The sequence below is a fragment of the Hyperolius riggenbachi genome, chromosome 12 (assembly GCF_040937935.1).
Source record: "Hyperolius riggenbachi isolate aHypRig1 chromosome 12, aHypRig1.pri, whole genome shotgun sequence".
NCBI classification, from domain to species: Eukaryota; Metazoa; Chordata; class Amphibia; order Anura; family Hyperoliidae; genus Hyperolius; species Hyperolius riggenbachi.
Genome location: NC_090657.1, coordinates 240,423,320 through 240,441,889, shown reverse-complemented (window position 1 = coordinate 240,441,889; position 18,570 = coordinate 240,423,320). Strand labels below are relative to the sequence as shown.

General features: G+C 46.5%; 1 protein-coding gene across 25 annotated transcripts in view; it reads right to left on the bottom strand.

Moving 5' to 3' along the window:
- SDK2 (sidekick cell adhesion molecule 2) overlaps window positions 1-18,570 on the bottom strand; it is a 1,552,195-nt gene that overhangs the window by 76,585 nt on the left and 1,457,040 nt on the right. For all 25 annotated transcript variants that reach the window (XM_068263131.1, XM_068263129.1, XM_068263132.1 and 22 more), the window contains 7 exons: window positions 16,649-16,764; window positions 14,723-14,912; window positions 12,199-12,297; window positions 7,978-8,172; window positions 5,981-6,182; window positions 5,801-5,904; window positions 1,297-1,367 (listed from right to left, as the gene is read on the bottom strand). In XM_068263131.1, the coding sequence (XP_068119232.1) occupies window positions 1,297-1,367; window positions 5,801-5,904; window positions 5,981-6,182; window positions 7,978-8,172; window positions 12,199-12,297; window positions 14,723-14,912; window positions 16,649-16,764 (977 nt within the window). The remainder of the gene's footprint in view (window positions 1-1,296; window positions 1,368-5,800; window positions 5,905-5,980; window positions 6,183-7,977; window positions 8,173-12,198; window positions 12,298-14,722; window positions 14,913-16,648; window positions 16,765-18,570) is intronic.

Sequence of the window (18,570 nt, the reverse complement as noted above, 5' to 3'; positions counted from 1 at the left end):
TGACTGTCCTCAGAGGAGCTCATAATCTAATCCTACCATAGTCATAGTCTAATGTCCTACCATATTATTATTATGTATTTATATAGCACTGACATCTTCTGCAGCACATTACAGGGTATATAGTCATGTCACTGACTGTCCTCAGAGGAGCTTCCAATCTAATCCTACCATAATAATAGTATAGTAGGACATCAGACTAGTGACATGTCAGTTAGTGACATGACTATGTACTCTGTAATGTGCTGCAGAAGATGTCAGTGCTATATTAATACATAATAATAATATGGTAGGACATTAGACTATGACTATGGTAGAATTAGAGTGTGAGCTCCTCTGAGGACAGTCAGTGACACGACTATGTACTCTGTAATGTGCTGCAGAAGATGTCAGTGCTATATTAATACATAATAATAATATGGTAGGACATTAGACTATGACTATGGTAGAATTAGAGTGTGAGCTCCTCTGAGGACAGTCAGTGGCATGACTATGTACTCTGTAATGTGCTGCAGAAGATGTCAGTGCTATATAAATACATAATAATATTATGGTAGGACATTACACTATGACTATGGTAGGATTAGATTGTGAGCTCCTCTGAGGACAGTTAGTGACATGACTACTGTGGTCATAGTGTCTCTATCATACATTAAGGCCAATTTATGGGGGAACCAAGTAACTTATGGATTGTCAATGAGACGCTGATAATTAAAAAAAAATCTCAACCTTCTGTATACAGTATATTGCTAAATGTTTATTTTATAGAGGTAAATAATTTCCTCATTTATATAAAAAGGTTACCTTAATACCGAGGCTCCCTATGCTGTATCTATTTACTCATTTGGCACTTTTTATTGGCCTGATGAAGCGGGCTCAGACCCGCAAAACGCGTTGCCTGTGCTGAATTAAAATCTTTTGTAATATACAAGGGTTTCGTCATTGAGGTAAGCCACCTCATTATTTTCCATTTTAAGCTGTTTTTAGACGCTTTTATCTCAACCAGGGCACCTCTTTATTCTCGTTCACCTTAATATAAGGGACTCTCCCTCAGGGATTCCATGATTTAGAGATACTGATTATTCAATGTTGAATCTTCTTTTATGCTAATATTATGCAGATTGGAGCCATTGGACCAATCAGCAGGCTCTCATTATCCATCGCTGATCAGTAAGTCTTTAGGATATCGGAGGAAAGTTGCACAAAGCAGGGAGAACATACAGCGTGTGTGCAGGCCGAGGATGGAACCTGGGACTCTATGGACGATGCCATGTGATAGTGGTGAAGGAGATTGCTTACCTGCCAGCGAATCAGCACGGAGGTGGTGGTGTGCGGAGTAACGGCTACAACGGCAGGAGCGTCATCTGGAGCTGTTTAACAACAAAATGCAGCACATCATTTAACATTTATTTCAATGATGGGTCAAATTTCAGGCCGTGGCCTCCTAGGAGCTTTGAAAATGTACAAAGAAAAAATTAGATTACAGTTGTTTTAAACCATGATACATGTCACAAGGAGCCCTTGTGGCTGACCGCACTTAGCCTTCTAAACGGTGCCAGCGCACAGATCGTGCGAACTCTGGTCGCAGTCAATGCGCAGGAACCATTAAGAATTAGCCGCAGACAACTCCGAAGGGAGCCTGTGAGACACGGGTAATTACAACGTCACCTACTGGTTCAGAGTAAACTGCCACCACCGCGGTTACTATGGGACCGTGGGGCCCACTAACTGACTGACTAATCCTGCGAATAAAACGGTACGGTAAAACACACGATATTCTGCCTAGCCAACAACAAACAAACAGTAGCGTATCTTCAGAGACCCGGGATCATTTCTGTGTGTGCTGATAAGCAGGGTAGCGAAACAGTGAATGACTTGGGGAAAGTCGTTTATTCACGCAATATAAATAATTAATATATACAGACAATTATGAAAATCAACCATTATTAAAACAGTAATAGCCAGTATGAAAAATAAAAGAAGGGAGAAAAATACTTAGTTCCTGGAAAGATGTCCTTATTGTGGGAAGAATCATAAAGTTCTTGGTTTCAAAGTCCAGAGTTCAGACCAGGTGGATGCCAGCATATCCTCAAGCTGGCATCTGATGAGTGCAAAATGTTTCAGTGTGGAGGACACTGAGTTTGGGTCCTCAGCCATTCTTATGCCCCTGCTTCAGTAGGAGGGAGTGAGGGCGGGGAGCCATACACCCCCTTCAAAGATGAGATGAGCCCTCCCCTTATCCTGGGGCTAGAAATCATATCTACCCATATATGGGCTCTAACTCACAGAACCGTACAGGTCAGGGCAGATTTATTAACATTTTCAGGTCTGTCTCGATTTACCCAGCGCCCTGATACCAGACATGAGGGGTGGGACCCCTGTGGTATCATCAGGGCCTTTTCAAACTGCCTAACTGGCAGTCCTTACCTCAGAATGTTCTGAAACTTCCTCAGAACCAGCACCGGGGCTCATGCTACACTTCCCCCACGTTTGGCGAAGCTGCCATCTCAGGAACCCCAGAAATATGACAGATCTGGGAAGTTATGGATTATGCCATGAGACTGAGGTTGTGTTCTAGCTGCTAACAGCTGACTTTCCTTTGATCTTTAGCAGAGAGCAGAGTGTCCAGACCTCCCGTGGATTCGTAGCCTGCTTGGCTGCACCTAGGCATCCTTTGGTTAATTAACATCTCCATGAGATCAGCTAAGTGTCACCTGGTTCCCAGAGCCAAAAGGGAAATTGTGCCTTCCACAGGGAATATGTCCAAGCTAATTAACACCTTCCCCCCAGGCTGTCATTTCAGCTAAGACAGATTTCCCAGCTGTTCCTAAGCAGAGGGATACTGCACATCAGATCTTGGTTTTATTGATCTGAGGCACAATCGATGCAGGAATCGAGTGCGATCGTTCTTTTCTTCACGGGCGGTTCCAGGACGCGCCTGCGTCCCCGCAATCGTCCGTGACAATACATTTACCCCCCCCCCCACACACACACACACACAATGTAACGGCTGGAGAGGAAAGCCCGTCCTCACTCGGGTTCTTTAGTCTTCCACAATGTAGGTTGCTCTCCAGAAAAAGAAAAAGGGGTGTAAGGGTTCCAAGGAACCAACATACACAGCCAACACCCCGAGCAGAGGGGGCCGGTGTGGGATATTACTGGGAGGGATATGTCCCAAGATGTGATGTGTGGAATGGATAATGGAAGCCGTATAAAACATACATAAATCGGCTTAAGAAGCGGACGAAGGTTCACGAAATGCATCAAGCCCAGTTCTCGGCCCTGTGCACCGCAAAACTTGGGGTTCTGGCCGGTCAAAGCACAAAATAACCGTGCCCGAGGCCAGTGCTAGAAATGAAATACTCCCGGCCACATACATGTCTTGCTGCGGCCAAATGTTTTAAAATCCTGGCGTGACTTAATTCCCCTGGCGGCACGGCAATGTGTCAGATGAAGCCGCCTCTTCGGCTCTGCCTCCTCTCCTGAGTCTCCTCCCCCTGCCTCCTCTCCTGAGACTCCTCCCCCTGCCCCTCTCCTGAGTCTCCTCCCCCTGCCCCTCTCCTGAGTCTCCTCCCCCTGCCCCTCTCCTGAGTCTCCTCCCCCTGCCCTTCTCCTGAGTCTCCTCCCCTGCCCCTCTCCTATGCAGCTGTGACAGCCGGGGACACGCATGTTCCCGATAGTTTGTAGCAGCATGGAATCCTGCCATTCGTTCCTCTGCAGAGCGGGTGCTGGCAGAAGCGATGTCTGCAGCCTCACCGCTCTGCTTCCGTGCCGCAGGGACATGGCCACTTCACGTTTTCACCGGCCAGAACCCGAATTGGCCAGACTTCGGGTTCTGGTCGTAACATACATACATACGTGTGTGTGTGTGTGTGTGTATTCTTCCCTAAGACCATAGAGGATACATGATTGTCTTACCCATACAGGGTTTGTAATGAGTATTTTGCATGTGATATGTACTGTATATTTATCATGTCACACCCCCCAGATTGGTGAATAGGAACATATGTTCCCAAAAACAATCAAAGTGCCTTATAAAAGAATCATCTCTGCTGTATCGAATTCAGAGAGCATTCATTGAAACTGTAAGAAAAACCCTTTCACAGTTTTTGGCAAAGAGAACCATGTTTCAGCTTTCCATGCAGATGATCTAGTGGTCACATTAAAAAGTGCACAAAAACAAAACAAAACAAAAACTACACACAAATAAAAATGATCAACCCCTTCCGGAACAAATTGCACCATTACTGGAACGCTGCCCTCTGCAGTTACACCACTGACATCACATTCTATATGGAGAATTTCTAATGCAGGAGAACCCATGTAAAAGCAGGTGATTCACCTGTCATCCTCTGATTGGCGGGTCATGTGATCAGGTCGCACTTCTGCTACCTATTTTTAACCGTTCCAGGAAGCAGAAGAGAGGCCTGAGTGTGACCCGCCAATCAGAGAGACCGATATTAATCAAGAATGCGGTGTTATCTCAGAATGTAGACATAACCAAAAATAAGAACAAACAAAATGACTGTGTGTGTAAAGAGAACTGTGGTGGTGGTGGGGGTGTGAACCAAACCCTCTAGTGGACAGGTCTTGCCTTGTGAACCCATAAACCAACTTATAATCTAGCTGGTGTGTATGCGCTGGGTGAACTAACTGACCCTTTCAAGCAGGGGCGTCAAACTCAAATACAAAGTGGGCCTAAATTGAACACTGGGATCAAGTTGCAGGCCAACCTCAATGTCTAGTGGCCCCCCTCCCGCCCTTATAAAATGTCTCTGGTGTCTAATGCCCCCTCCCTCCCCTATACAGTTCCCTGGTGTCTAGTACCCTCCCTCCCCTATACAGTTCCCTGGTGCTTGGTACACCCCCATACAGTTCCCTGGTGCCTAGTGGTCCTCCCTCCTCTATACAGTTTCCTAGTGTTTAATGGCTCCTCCCTCCCCTTTACAGTTCCCTGGTGTCTAGTACCCTCCCTCCCCTATACAGTTCCCTGGGGCTAAATAGCTCTTCCCTCCCCTATACAGTTCCCTGGTGCCTAGTACCCCCCCATACAGTTCCCTGGTGTCTAGTGGTCCTACCTCCCCTATACAGTTCCCTGGTGTCCTATGGCTCCTCCCTCCTCTATAAAGTTTCCTGGTGTCTAATGGCTCCTCCCTCCCCTATACAATTCCCTGGTGTCTCGTAGCCCTTCCTTCCCAGTTCCCTGGTGTCTAGTGACCACACCCCCCCTTTAGAGTTTCCTAGTGGCCCCTTCTCTCCGTATGTATTAGTATGCCCCCTCCCCATACAGTTCCCTGGTGTCTAATGGCTCCACCCTCCCCTATACAGTTCTCTGGTGGCCCCTTCCTCCCCTATATAGTTCCCTGGTATCTAGTGGCCCTCCCTTCCCTTATACAGTTCCCTGGTGTCTAGTGACCCGCCCCTTTAGAGTTTCCTAGTGGCCCCTTCCCTGCGTATGTATTAGTATGCCCCCTCACCATATAGTTCCCTGGTGTCTAATGGCTCCACCCTCCCGTATACAGTTCTCTGGTGTATAGTGGCCCCTGCCTCCCCTATACAGTTCCCTGGTGTCTAGTGCCTCCTCTCTCTCCCCCATATGGCTTCCCTGGTGATCTGGGGCTTCACCTCCAATGCAGCTTTTCTGATGGTCTACAATGGGCCAAACACAGTGCAAGGTGGAGCACCACTTGCTGGCCACATTTGTCCCACAAAGCCAAATCTGTGGGTCAAGAGGGAAAATATTGTAATAAACGACTGACTGAACAGCTCTGTCCATTTCATGTCCTCACGTCACATGACTCACCCGCCTGCAGAGTGGTGAGGGACTCGGATTCCGGGCTGTATTCACTGTCTCCAATGTCATTGGTGGCTTTCACTCTGAACTTGTAGGTGGTGAACGGCTTGAGTCTGTGAAAGAATAAAGCAAGGAATTATGGTCACTGCTCCGCCCACAACCTGCAGACACGCCCACAGCGACACCCACCTGTCCACCAGAGCTGAGCTGGCATTGTGGCTGACCGAGGAGGAGTGCACCACCCACAGTCCTTTGGGCAGCTCTCGGGTCTGGACGGTGTAGTAGCGAACAGGAGACAGGCCGTCACTGCCAGGTTCCCACGACAACAGAACACTCCGCGCCTTCACGTCTTCTTGTACAACGGTGGGCTTACTGGGCGGCTGAGGACGATCTGAAACAACAGGAAACAGGAAGCTGGTAACCGACGTCAACAACTGTCATTTCAGATTCGGGCAGGTTATTAGAGGACCACTATCGCGAAAAAAGTAGGCAGTTAAAATGTGACAGATGACAGGTTTTGGGCCAGTCCATCTTTTTAAGGGGGATTCTCAGGGCTTTCTTTGTTTTCAACAGCATTTCCTGAACAGTTGCAAAATCTAACTGCCATAATAGTGTGCAGGTGAGTAGGGAGGCCGGCTGGTATCTTGCTATTTTGGCAGTTAAACTGCTGTTCAGGAAATGCTGTTGAAAACAAAGCAAACCCTTGAAATACCCTATGAGGAGATGGATTGTCCCAAAACTTGTCGGTTCTGTCAGATTTTAAATGCCTACTTTTTTTCGCGATAGTGGTCCTTTAAAGAACATCTCTGAAGAAAATCTACAGTAAAAACTGTAGGGAGTAATCCGCAAACTCATTTCAGTTCTCCTCTTTAGAAATCAGTACCCCTATTCTCTCCGGGTGCTATGGAGAATATGAAAGAAGCGAGCGAACCGACTGATGTATCACTTCCGGATAATGGAATTATGGGAAAATAAGAGGGAAGGCTTTAGCTGTTTAACTGTTGCCGCTGGAGCACCAGGAGAGAAGAGCACTAATGAGTTCCAGGTACCACTGGGAGCCTCAAAGGAGAGGGAAGGATGAGGTTTTTCGGCGTTCCTACCATTAGTGACTCCTATCATCAGTGTTCTACTATAGCAGTTAAAGAGAAACTCCGACCAAGAATTGAACTTTATCCCAATCAGTAGCTGATACCCCCTTTTACATGAGAAATCTATTCCTTTTCACAAACAGACCATCAGGGGGAGCTGTATGGCTGATATTGTGGTAAAACCCCTCCCACGAAGAAATTCTGAGTACGTACTCCTGGCAGTTTCCAGTCTGTGAACCTTGTTGCATTGTGGAAAATAGCTGTTTACAGCGGTTTCCAACTGCCAAAAAAGCATGCAGCAGCTACATCACCTGCCAACAGTAAAAATGTCACCATGTGATAAATGTCAAAATGTAAATCAGGGATTTAAAAGATTTTACAATGGGCAAACACTGACTAAATCATTTATACGTAATTATTGTAAAAATTAAGCACTTTTTTTATTACATAATTTTCACTGGAGTTCCTCTTTAAAGCAAACCTATGGCATACATGTCAGAAATGGCACTTCGAACTCTGTATCTGGGCACCACTAGACACCACTACTTTAAATCACAGCTTGCAGAGAGGTGATGTGCATATTCCACGAGGCTTTTGCACACCCACCAGCAGAAAGCTAATCACTGCATTTCATTTGTGGGAGAATTGCTGAATTTCATATGTGAGGCGATTGATGCAATTCAAATGTGGGGGTAATATGCTGCTATGATTTGTGTGGTAGCTGCTGCAATTCATATGTGGGGGTAATTGCATGTGTGGGGTGATTGCTGCATTTCAAATGTGGGGTAATTGGCTTGCTGCATTTTAAATGTAGGTTGTCCTTGAATGTATGTTTTTTTTTTCAAAACAAAAACCTTAGTATTCAGTATATACTGCTATATTAGCGCTTTGTGATAATTGGGTGCACAGAGACAGGTATAAAGTTTTCACCAATATTTGGGGAAATCTGGTTGGCCAGAGAAATGTGTTGCCTTTATGGATTATGCTGAGACATCACCCACACGGCTGAGATAACATATCTGGCAATCGTTCTGTAACATCTGTGGGTCCTATACACTACCACAATAATAGGTAAAGGGAAGTGATAATTGGGGTTACCTCGTTTCTCTGTGGTGACCACCAGCGCTTCAGCTGCCTCCCCCCATCCCTTCCTGGTCTGGGCGGTGATCCGGAACAGGTAGATGGACTCAGGTCTCAGCCCGGTGGCGGTGTACTGACGCACGCTCGGGTTCAGGACCTCCACTGTCGCCGTGTTGGCGTTGGTTGTATTGAGGCGGTGAGTGATTTGATAGGCTGCCGAAAAAAACAATGGAAATAAAGACTTACACACATAACAACCCTGTATTTCCCATCTGCTCTTCCTCCCCAGTATGAGGTAAAGAGTGCATAGTCGCCAAGATGAATAAAAACTGCCTGAAACCCCCAAATGGTACAGCCCTGACCTGGGAAAAGGTCTGTAAAACGTATGAACTGCAGGGGCGGGGCAAAGAACCAAGCAGCTCACCTGTAATGGGAGAAACGCTCACCTGAAACGAGCATGAAAGATCTTTTAAGGGTGCATTTCTCTCAGGTGTGCACAGCATAAGGGATAGGTTATTGATAGACTAAGTTTATCAGTTAGGGCCAGAAATAATCAGTATTCAGCCAATTGCAAAATCTACTACTGCACTGATGACTAATCCATAGCTTCTGATCAATTTTCAAGGTTTGAAAAGGCAACTGAGCAAATGGGAAATAGGGATTGTCAATAAGATGCAAATCATTTCGAGTTGATGCAGGAGTATGCAAATTTTGTTTGGTTCATTTTCAAGCTATATAAATTTGCATACAAAATTTCAATAATACTGCATCAACTCTAAATTATTTGCATCTCATTGACTATACCTAATAGGAGACCCTTAAATTTGTATTACACAGAGCATGTAGAGTAGCAAATATGATTGATTTCGATTGGATTAGGATACAAATCTGACAAACTGTGCATCTTTTTGTAGCAGGACTCAACTCTCTCTTGATCGATTGTTCAAACTATTGCTTAAGAATTGAGCCATGTATAGCCTCAATTACAGTTATCTCTTGAGTTTGAATTCTCCAGCTCTCAGTGACCACAGTCTATTGCAATTAATCAATCATTCTAAAAAACACGGCAGTTCATTTTGCATAATTGCAATCTTTACTGAACCAAAAGTGTCAATGAATGGTCATAATGGGAAGGGTTTAGGATCACAAGTTAGAGGCATCAGTTACAGTCAGGAACAGGCCAGGAGGTAGAGACGGATCATCCACAAGGCAACGTAGGCAGGTACCTAGGGCCTGCAGAGAGCCTGGGGGCTTGGTTGACACTACCCTCCATCAAATATTGACAAAAGAAAGCAAGGTGGCCACCAAGGATGGGCCAAAGTTGCTTTCATGCCTAGGACCCCACTGACCAGTCTTTGCCAGGGGGTGAGGGTAAACTCTGGTTAGGTGGGTGAAATAGGGGGGATCCGGGAGCCCCGCAGAGACTCATCAGGAATGTCTATGGTTTATGCTCAGCACCAGAATAATAGGCACTTTGGCAAAGCAGATCTGAATGAAGAGCATCAACGTACGATTAATATACTCTAATACACCTTCCCACCCCTGACTGCGACTTCTTGTTACTAAACCCGTCCTTTTACTCGAATCTGCCATTCCGGTCACATATGTGCCAATCTGACAGAGTAAAACGCTAGCCAATCTTCCCTTATCCAAGTACAAAGACCTTAAATGAACAAACTATTCAATTACATTCAGTCTGTTTCAACCTCATCTTACACAGTTATTGGTAAGATTTCCCAGAGCCCAGCGAGACGGCCGCGTGTGACCAGCATACTGAGACGAAGGCGATTTACTAACAGAGGAGCGCAGTACAGAGCGGTGGCGTAATGGCGTGATCCCACTCATCCAATCGTGAGGAACACTTTTATCTCCGCTCATGAATGGATGCTTGTAGCAGACTTAGTGAAGGTCTGATTAGCTAGCCATAACCGCGGGCAGCACGGTGGCGTAGTGGTTAGCTTTCTCGCCTTGCAGCGCTGGGTCCCTGGTTCGAGTCCCAGCCAGGGCACTATCTGCAAATAGTTTGTATGTTCTCTCCGTGTCTGCATGGGTTTCCTCCGGGGCACTCCGGTTTCCTCCCACATTCCAAAAACATACGGATACGTTAATTGGCTCCCCCTAAAATTGGCCCTAGACTACAGTACTTACACTACATAATATAGACATGTGGCAATGGTAGGGATTAGATTGTGAGCTCCTTTGAGGGACAGTTAGTGACAAGACAATATATATATATATACATTGTACAGCGCTGCGTAATATGTCGGCGCTATATAAATACTAAATAATAATATTTCTTCCAAGTGCCCAGGAGCACTCACAGTGGCTTTAGTGCAGGAAAGTGTGCCTAGGTCCTCACCCCAGTACCAAGGGGTCACAACATAGAATCTCGCCAAAGGACCAGCACCACTCGATGTATTTAGAAGCTCTTTATAAATTTATTGGCATCAATATGATAGCAACGACAGACGCTGTTTCGGCCCCCATGGGCCTTTATCAAGTTGCACAGGATCATGATCCTGTGCAACTTGATAAAGGCCCATGGGGGCCGAAACAGCGTCTGTCGTTGCTATCATATTGATGCCAATAAATTTATAAAGAGCTTCTAAATACATCGAGTTGTGCTGGTCCTTTGGCGAGATTCTACTAAATAATAATAATAATATAGCTGGCTAATATCCCCAGCAATCAGAAAATGATCGGATCGTTATTGATTCACTTCAACTTTGTCCTCTCCATCTTGTTTACATCTCAACAGAAATCTAATCGAGAATAAACAATGCAATATAGTGGCTATTATACCCATCTGCTTGATGAAGATTTTACAACATGCCCGATCCACCTTTCAATATATAAACTGCTTAAGATGGAGCAAAAGTTGCCTCTACTGCCCCAGCATGTCCTATCAGATTCCATCAAAGGGATTACATCTCAAGTGAGCTGGATATGGAGGCTGCCATATTTATTTCCTTTTATATACCAGTTGCCCTGCTGATCCTCTGCCTCTAATACTTTTATCCATAGCCCCTGAACAAGCATGCAGCAGATCAGGTGCTTCTGACATAATTATCAGATCTGACAAGATCAGCTGCATGCTTGTTTCTGGTGTTATTGAGCCAAATAGACCAGCAGGACAGCCAGGCAACTGGTATTGTTTAACAGGAAACAAATATGGCAGCTTCCATTGAAATCTTACCTTGGGTAAACTTTACACAATACCAGCTGCCTGGCAGTCCTGCGGATCTCTTTGGCTGCAGTAGTGTCTGAATCACAAACCTGAAACAAGCATGTGGCTAATTGATCTACATGCTTGATTGGGTGTATGAACAAAAGTATTAGAGGCAGAGGACCAGACAGGGAATCGGTATTGTTTAAAAGGAAATAAATATGGCAGCCTTCATATACAGTATCTAATTTCAGGTGTCCTTTAAATTCGCTCTGCCTGCGGCCAGCCTTAAAGAGAACCAGACATGAAGCACCCTCTTGTATTTTACCTTCAGTGGGAACATGACAGTAAACACCTAATCTTCTCTTTGTTTCATTGTTCTCTGTTTAATCTGACTGTTGTCACCTCTGATAAGAATCCCCGACTGACCAGTCAGTCTGGCTTTGCTACGGAAAGATTATTGCTGAGTCTGTCTTCTCTGGTGTCTTTTCAAGCCCAAGCCTGCCCCCTTGTGGCTCTGCTATAATGACTCAGCTATAATTATTCCCTGCAAAGCCAGACTGAATGCTCAGTCCGGGATTCTTATCACAGCTGATAACAGACACTTTTAGCAGTGAGGATGAAACAGAGAGCATGGTAAGTGTTTTCTCTAATGTTCTTACTGATATATATGGTAAAATACACAAGGGTGCTTCCTCTCTGGTTCCCTTTAATATCAGCAGGTGTGATGTGAAGGATTTTAGATTTCCTTGTTTTGGTCAGTAAACGTGTCACACACTAACCAATCAGATAATGAGCATGGTATGTGATACACAGAAAAGGATGAAGCTTATATGGAGTTCTAGGCAAGACCGCAGTTTTTGCCCACGGCTGACATTCACCTGGCATTTTTTAGTAAGATTAAGTGGCGGCCAGCATTCACCAGGCCCCTAGACTCTCTCCAGGCCCTGGGCAACTGCCTAGGTTTGCCTTGTGGATGATCCGGCTCTGGCAATACACAAGAGCGTTTCATAAGGTAATACAAGTGCCGGCATCTCCTCACTTCCATGAAGAACAGTAAACAAAACTCTTACCAAGAATGATGCCATTGGGGGCAGCTGGGGGTTGCCAGATGAGCCGTACTGAGGTGGTCCGCACCTCCGGGAACAGGATTCCCACCGGGGGGCCAGGAACTGTAAACAGAGAAAGGAAACATTTATGTCTGTCTGTCTGTATGCATGTATGTATGTATGTATGTCTGTATGGTGTTCTCCCCAGAATATTTTTCTAGCTGGGTGGCATGAAAAAGTAGCCGGGTGGGGTGTGATGGGATAATGCAGGGGCGGAGCTTCGCTGCTTACCGCATAGGAGGAGAATGAGGAGGTGACCCAATGACCGCCGGGTGGTCTCCAAAATTAGCCGGGTGTAGCACACGGCTAAAAGAGCCTGGGGAGAACACTGATTGATGTATGTAGCGTATTTTTCAGACCATAAGACACACCCAGGTTTAAAAAGTCAAACATCAGGGGGAAAAATATATACCTGGTGCATCCATGGTGAAGGGGCATCTTGTGGATTATGCCCCCTTGTACCTCTTGTGTCTCCCTGTGTCCTCCTCTGCCCCCCTTGTGTCCCCCATGTGTCTGCCTCTCTTTCTCTATTCCCCTCTGTGTCCCCCTGTGTCCTCCTCTGTCCTCCTTGTGTCCTCCTCTATGCCCCTTTGTGTCCCCCCTGTGTCCTCAGTTTGTCCCCCTGTGTCCTCCTCTGCATGGACACAGTACAGGGAGTCCCTGAGATTACGGCAGATTGGACGTTGGTATTGGCAGGCGTCACAAGTCAGGAACTCCCTGCATTTGGACTATAAGACGCAGTGACTTTCCCCCCACTTTTGGGGGAGAAAACGTCAGTCTTATAGTCCAAAAAATACAGTCTGTATGTCTGCCTTCCTTGCTCACAGCTAGAGCTGTTATGTCAAATCAGCAGATTTCATCTCAATAGGAAAAAAAAAAGAAAGTTGCAAGCTGCTGCTGGTCAATTAACTTTCATCTCTGTAACTATCTCAGCTGCTAGTTTATCGATTGGCTGTTTGTGTCTTTGATTTGCATGCAGCTGGTTTCATTTCTGGTTGAGCAGAAATACGGACATTCATTAAAGGGATACTGTAGGGGGGTCGGGGGAAAATGAGCTGAACTTACCCTGGGCGTCTAATGGTCCCCCGCAGACATCCTGTGTTGGCGCAGCCACTCCCCAATGCTCCGGCCCCGCCTCCCATTCACTTCTGGAATTTCTGACTTTAAAGTCTGAAAACCACTGCGCCTGCATTGCCATATCCTCGCTCTCGCTGATGTCACCAGGAGTGTACTGCGCAGGCACAGACCATACTGGGCCTGCGCTGTGCGCTCCTGGTGACATCAGCGGGAGCAAGGACACGGCAACGCAGGCGCAGTGGTTTTCTGACTTTAAAGTTTGAAATTCCAGAAGTGAACCGGAGGCGGGGCCGGAGCATTGGGGAGTGGCTGCGCGGGCACAGGATGTCTGCGGGGGACCATTAGAAGCCCCGGGTAAGTTCAACTCATTTTCCCCCGACCCCCCTACAGTATCCCTTTAATGTTTTATCTGAGATATCCGTACTCTATGGACCTCCTGTTCTCAGCCTGTAACTTGCCTTTACCATGAACACAAACAGACCCTCAAAGCTCACCTCCCTACAGCTTCATCCTCTCTGCCTAATGGATCTAGTGTTTCCCGATATCATAGTCCTGTAGTCATAAGAAGCTTGGGAAAATCCCATATAAATTGATACCTGTATTGGGAGACAATAGTATAGGCCCCCAAGAGAGTGGTGGTGGTGTCTCCACATCCTACCTTAGTTATTTATTCAGGAATGGCTGAAAAGGATTTTTAACGGGGAACAATTGTAACATCAAAGAATAGAGGGCCAGATCTATCAAAGCATTACCGACAGTTTTTTCTTCTTAAACTGTTCTGCACGATAATAAGAAACTTCGTAAATCCTACGTAATAGTGGCAGTTTAGCATGGATTTCTAGAACTGCACTACAGTTAAGAAAAGTGCAAATCCATCCCTAAACTGCTGTAGATTAAGACATGCTAGCAGTTCTACAGATAGTGCAGCAGTGCAGGCTAAGCAGGATTTGTGAAGTGCTCCTCCCCCCTGCTGCCAGTTGTTCTGTGCTTAACCCTTCCAGTGCTGGGCATTGATGCAATACAACAGATGTATTGGTTGCCTCAGCAACAGCAATTCCCCTCACACACTGCACTGTCTGAGTAACCTTCCTAACCCCTCCTATTCCTAAGAAGGAATCTGCACTATTTAGTGATTTCTTAATATGTCTGAGACAGTTCTGCGCAGATTTCTAAAAACCTACCAATATTTTGTCTAAAGGTGCGTACACACGCACTACGGCCGCCAACGACGGGTCCATCAGACCCTCCCGCTGGGCGGACTTTCAGGCGACAGTAGCACGTGTGTACGCACTGTCGGCGGACTGATAAGGCTGTTTCTGAATGATCCACTGAGCCATCTAAACCAGCTTATAGTACAGATTAGTAGTAAATAAACACTACAAACCCCACCTTAAGTGGTCCTCTGACTCACCATCATCCAATGTCCTCTCTAGAATAGCCGGGCTGCTGGCCACACCGTCTCCGATCCTGGTGAAGGCCAGGACCTGGATTTCATACAGGACATACTTCCCCAGGCTGGTGAGCTGGACACTCCGAGAAGCATTACCTTCCACCAGCCAGAAGTGCGGAGGGTTGTCTGAGTCCTTCTCTTTATACAGGATCTGAGGGGAGAGAATGGATAAACTTCAATCACAACTGGGAGGCACAGACAGTATGAAGTATACAAAATCCCAGCAGGGCCGCCCATATAGACCGTCACCCAATGTAGCAAAATGATGGGTTCCTCTCTGAAAAGAAACGATTCAGAGAAAAATTGATTCTTACCACACACGGCACATCAAGGAATCAATTGAAAATCGACCGAACTGCTGCATTGCACTGTTCCAGCAGTGCCACATTATGGATCAACGATGTACTGACACAACTGCCTGGGCCCCAATCTACCTAGATCTTCCATCCTGTCCGATCGTTACTTTCAATCAATTTTTGGGTCAAAATGGATCAAAAGTGGATCGATCAACTATTTTTTTTTTGGGGGGGGGGGGGGGGAATCGATTCCTTTCAAATCTGCCAGGTATCAAACTGGAAAAGCGATAAGTGTACGGTTACCAATATAGCAACTTTGGTGAAAAGGGGGCAGAAATATATCAATACATTGCAAAGCTCCCGTTTTTGTCTCCAATATTTCTTTTCTACAGGGTGCTGAGACACCCCCACTGCATTTTATATAGTCAGAGGCCCTTTTAGTGTATATAGGCAGATCCTCCCTTTAGTATATATAGGCAGATCCCCCCTTAAATATATATAGGCAGATCCCCCCCCATTTAGTGTATGTAGGCAGATCCCCCCTTAAGTATATATAGGCAGACCCTCCCTAGGGTATATAGGTAGATCCCCCCTTTAGTGTATATATAGCTAGCAGATAAATAGTGTATAGTATACAGCAGATCCCTTTAGCGTATATAGGCACCCCCCACACACATACACATTTCCCCAAGCGGGAGGCAGTTGGGAAGTATAACTGCTTGTAGCTGGGGACAGAAGATGGTCAGGGGTGACAAGCCGGTCTCTCTCTCGGATTAGTGCGCAGCGCAGACATCGCCTGTGAGTGAGGGGCGGGGCTACTGGCACACACAGCTCACACAGACTCAGCAAGAGACAGCAGCAGGTTCCTGGAGTCTCCGCCCCCATCACACCCAGCGGCACCAGGGGGCGGAGCTATCACTCACAGCAGCCACAGATGGACCTGGAGCCCGCAGCCAGCAGGTAGAAATGCGGCCAGGGCCAGTTGAATGCACATCACGTGCGCCCCCCTGGAAGCCGGCGCCCTGAGCAACCACTCCAGTCGCTCGGGTCAAAGGCCGGCCATGGCTCTATGCAGAGCAATGCACGCAGCGGGAGCATTTCTACACACCACCTGGGGGATCCCGACGTCGGCCGCCATTCTTCTTCCTCTCCTGCGGGGCTCTGCTTTCTCCTGGTGAGATCGCCGGCTGTCGTCATGACAACAGCCGGCAATTTCACTTTAGAGTTGCAGCGCCACCCGGAGGATGGAGAGAGAACTGCAGCGCTGGAGCCAGGGAGGTGAGTGATTGCTGGGCTGCTGCAGATCTCCCGGGCAGCATGATTTTTTCCAGATTATAGGATCTGAAAGGGTGCAAAAAAATTGCATCGCTTTTAGACCCTAAAATCCGGAAACAATCATAACGCCAGGGGGTTTCGCCAGAAGTTGGTTACAGCGACAGATTATTTCCAACACGTCTCCCAACTACTGGGTCACACTGGAACTCTGCTCTGTGAGAATCTCCACAACTACTCGAGGTCATCCCTTTGCTAAACATAACATGAATGCTCAGACAGACAGATGGGGGTCGCCCCACCACAGAGCCTAGCTTACCTTATACCCCAGGATGAGGCCATTTCTGTCGGGCTCTGGGATCTCACTCCAGCGAACTAGTATGCTGCTTGACGTGGTGGCCAGCGCAGAGACATTGCCGGGCCCGGAGGAGGGGACTAGACAGAGAACAAGCTGAAGTCATTATAAAAAGGAAAAGAACCGAGAGCCCAATATGGTGTAGTAAGTCCAGGCAATTTGGTATAGTGAGAAGGAGTAAATTATATACTCACAAACCAGGGTTACCTCCAGGCAACCACTGTATAGGCAGGTGAGGAGATAAACCTGTCCTCACTCAGGATTAAGAAGTCGCTCTCTGTAGACGTGAAGAAAAAAGGGGTATCCCCCTCCACCAAGGGTGGATGTACAATGTAACGTGAAAAGAACAGAGGCGCCAAAAGGATAAAAACACGATTTAAAATATTTAAAATTGCTTAGGAGGCAGTGGTGGACTTACCTCCCTCAAGCAGACACAAGGAAGCTGTGTATTTCAACAAGGTAAATTTAATGGTATACTCCAGGGGTTAAATACAACGCGTTTCGCAGGCTTACACCCGCTTCATCAGGCAGTAAAAAGTAGGAGCACACAGCAGCGTAATGTCAGAGATGCACCTGGCGCCAGGTGCATCTCTGACATTACGCTGCTGTGTGCTTTTAAATATTTTAAATCGTGTTTTTATCCTTTTGGCGCCTCTGTTCTTTTCACGTTACAAGCTGAAGTCATTAACTGGGCAATACTTAATCCATGCAGTGTAACTGTCGGGCATAAATCAATTCTTTATTTTTATCTGGTAAACAAGAAACAAGGATGCTAATCAGGCAATCCAAAAGCTAAAATCACTATTACTTTTCTTGTTGATAAATGATCATTCCCCAGTTTACCTGACTCTTACTTGGTACACACAAAATTTGGTACACAAAAAGGAAGTTGCAGGGCATGCTGGGTTGTCCTTTTTTGCTTCTCTACTTTCCCCTCAGATTTAAAGAGAACCCGAGGTAGGGTTCTGACAATGCTATCTGCATACAGAGGCTGGGTCTGCCTATACTGCCAAGCCTCTGTTGCTATCCAGATCCCCCCTAAGTACCCCCTGCGCTCTGCTGTCCCCCTTACTGCCCCCCCCCTCCCCGGTCTGACGTAACAATGAACGGTAATGAGTGAACAGCTCTCCCGCCTTGCAGCGTGGGGTACCCGGTCCTAATCCCAGCCAGGGCTAATCCCAGCCAGGGCACTAGCTGCACGGAGTTTGTATGTTCCCCCCTATGGGTTTCCTCCAGGCACTCCAGATTCTTCCCACACCCCAAAAACCTACAGATAAGTTAATTGGCTTCCCCCTAAAAATTGGCCCTAGACTACAGTGGACATAGGAATATAATAGGGATTAGATTGTGAGCTCCTCTGAGGGAAAGTAAGTGACTATATACTCTGTACAGCGCTGTGTAAAATGCTGGTGCTATATCAATACTAAATCATAACAATGACAATAATCTGCCAAGGATATTCTCGTTTTCTGCTCACCTCTTCTCAGTCACAGGACTTTTCTTGAATCTCTCCCCTCCTCTGGAGCTCCCCTTCACAGCCTGATTAGCACTCCCCCACCCTTAACATTTTTAAGGATAATGCAAAAATTCACCTTTTCAGGAAAGCATATAATCTTATGTGTCTAATATATCCTTTTCGTCTTTAAATAATCTACGTGAAGTCAAAGCTAGTAGTTTATTGCCTTAGTGGATACTGGATAGTGGAAGTGTACCTCTAGCGCAGGGGTAGGGAACCTATGACTGCCCAACCTACATCTCTGACCTGGTCAGCAGATATACACCTGGCCGCCCACTCCGCTCCTCCAACAACCTCCTCCTAACCACCCCACGCATCTCGCACTCCCATGCACGACTGCAGGACTTCACTAGAGCTGCCCCCATCCTGT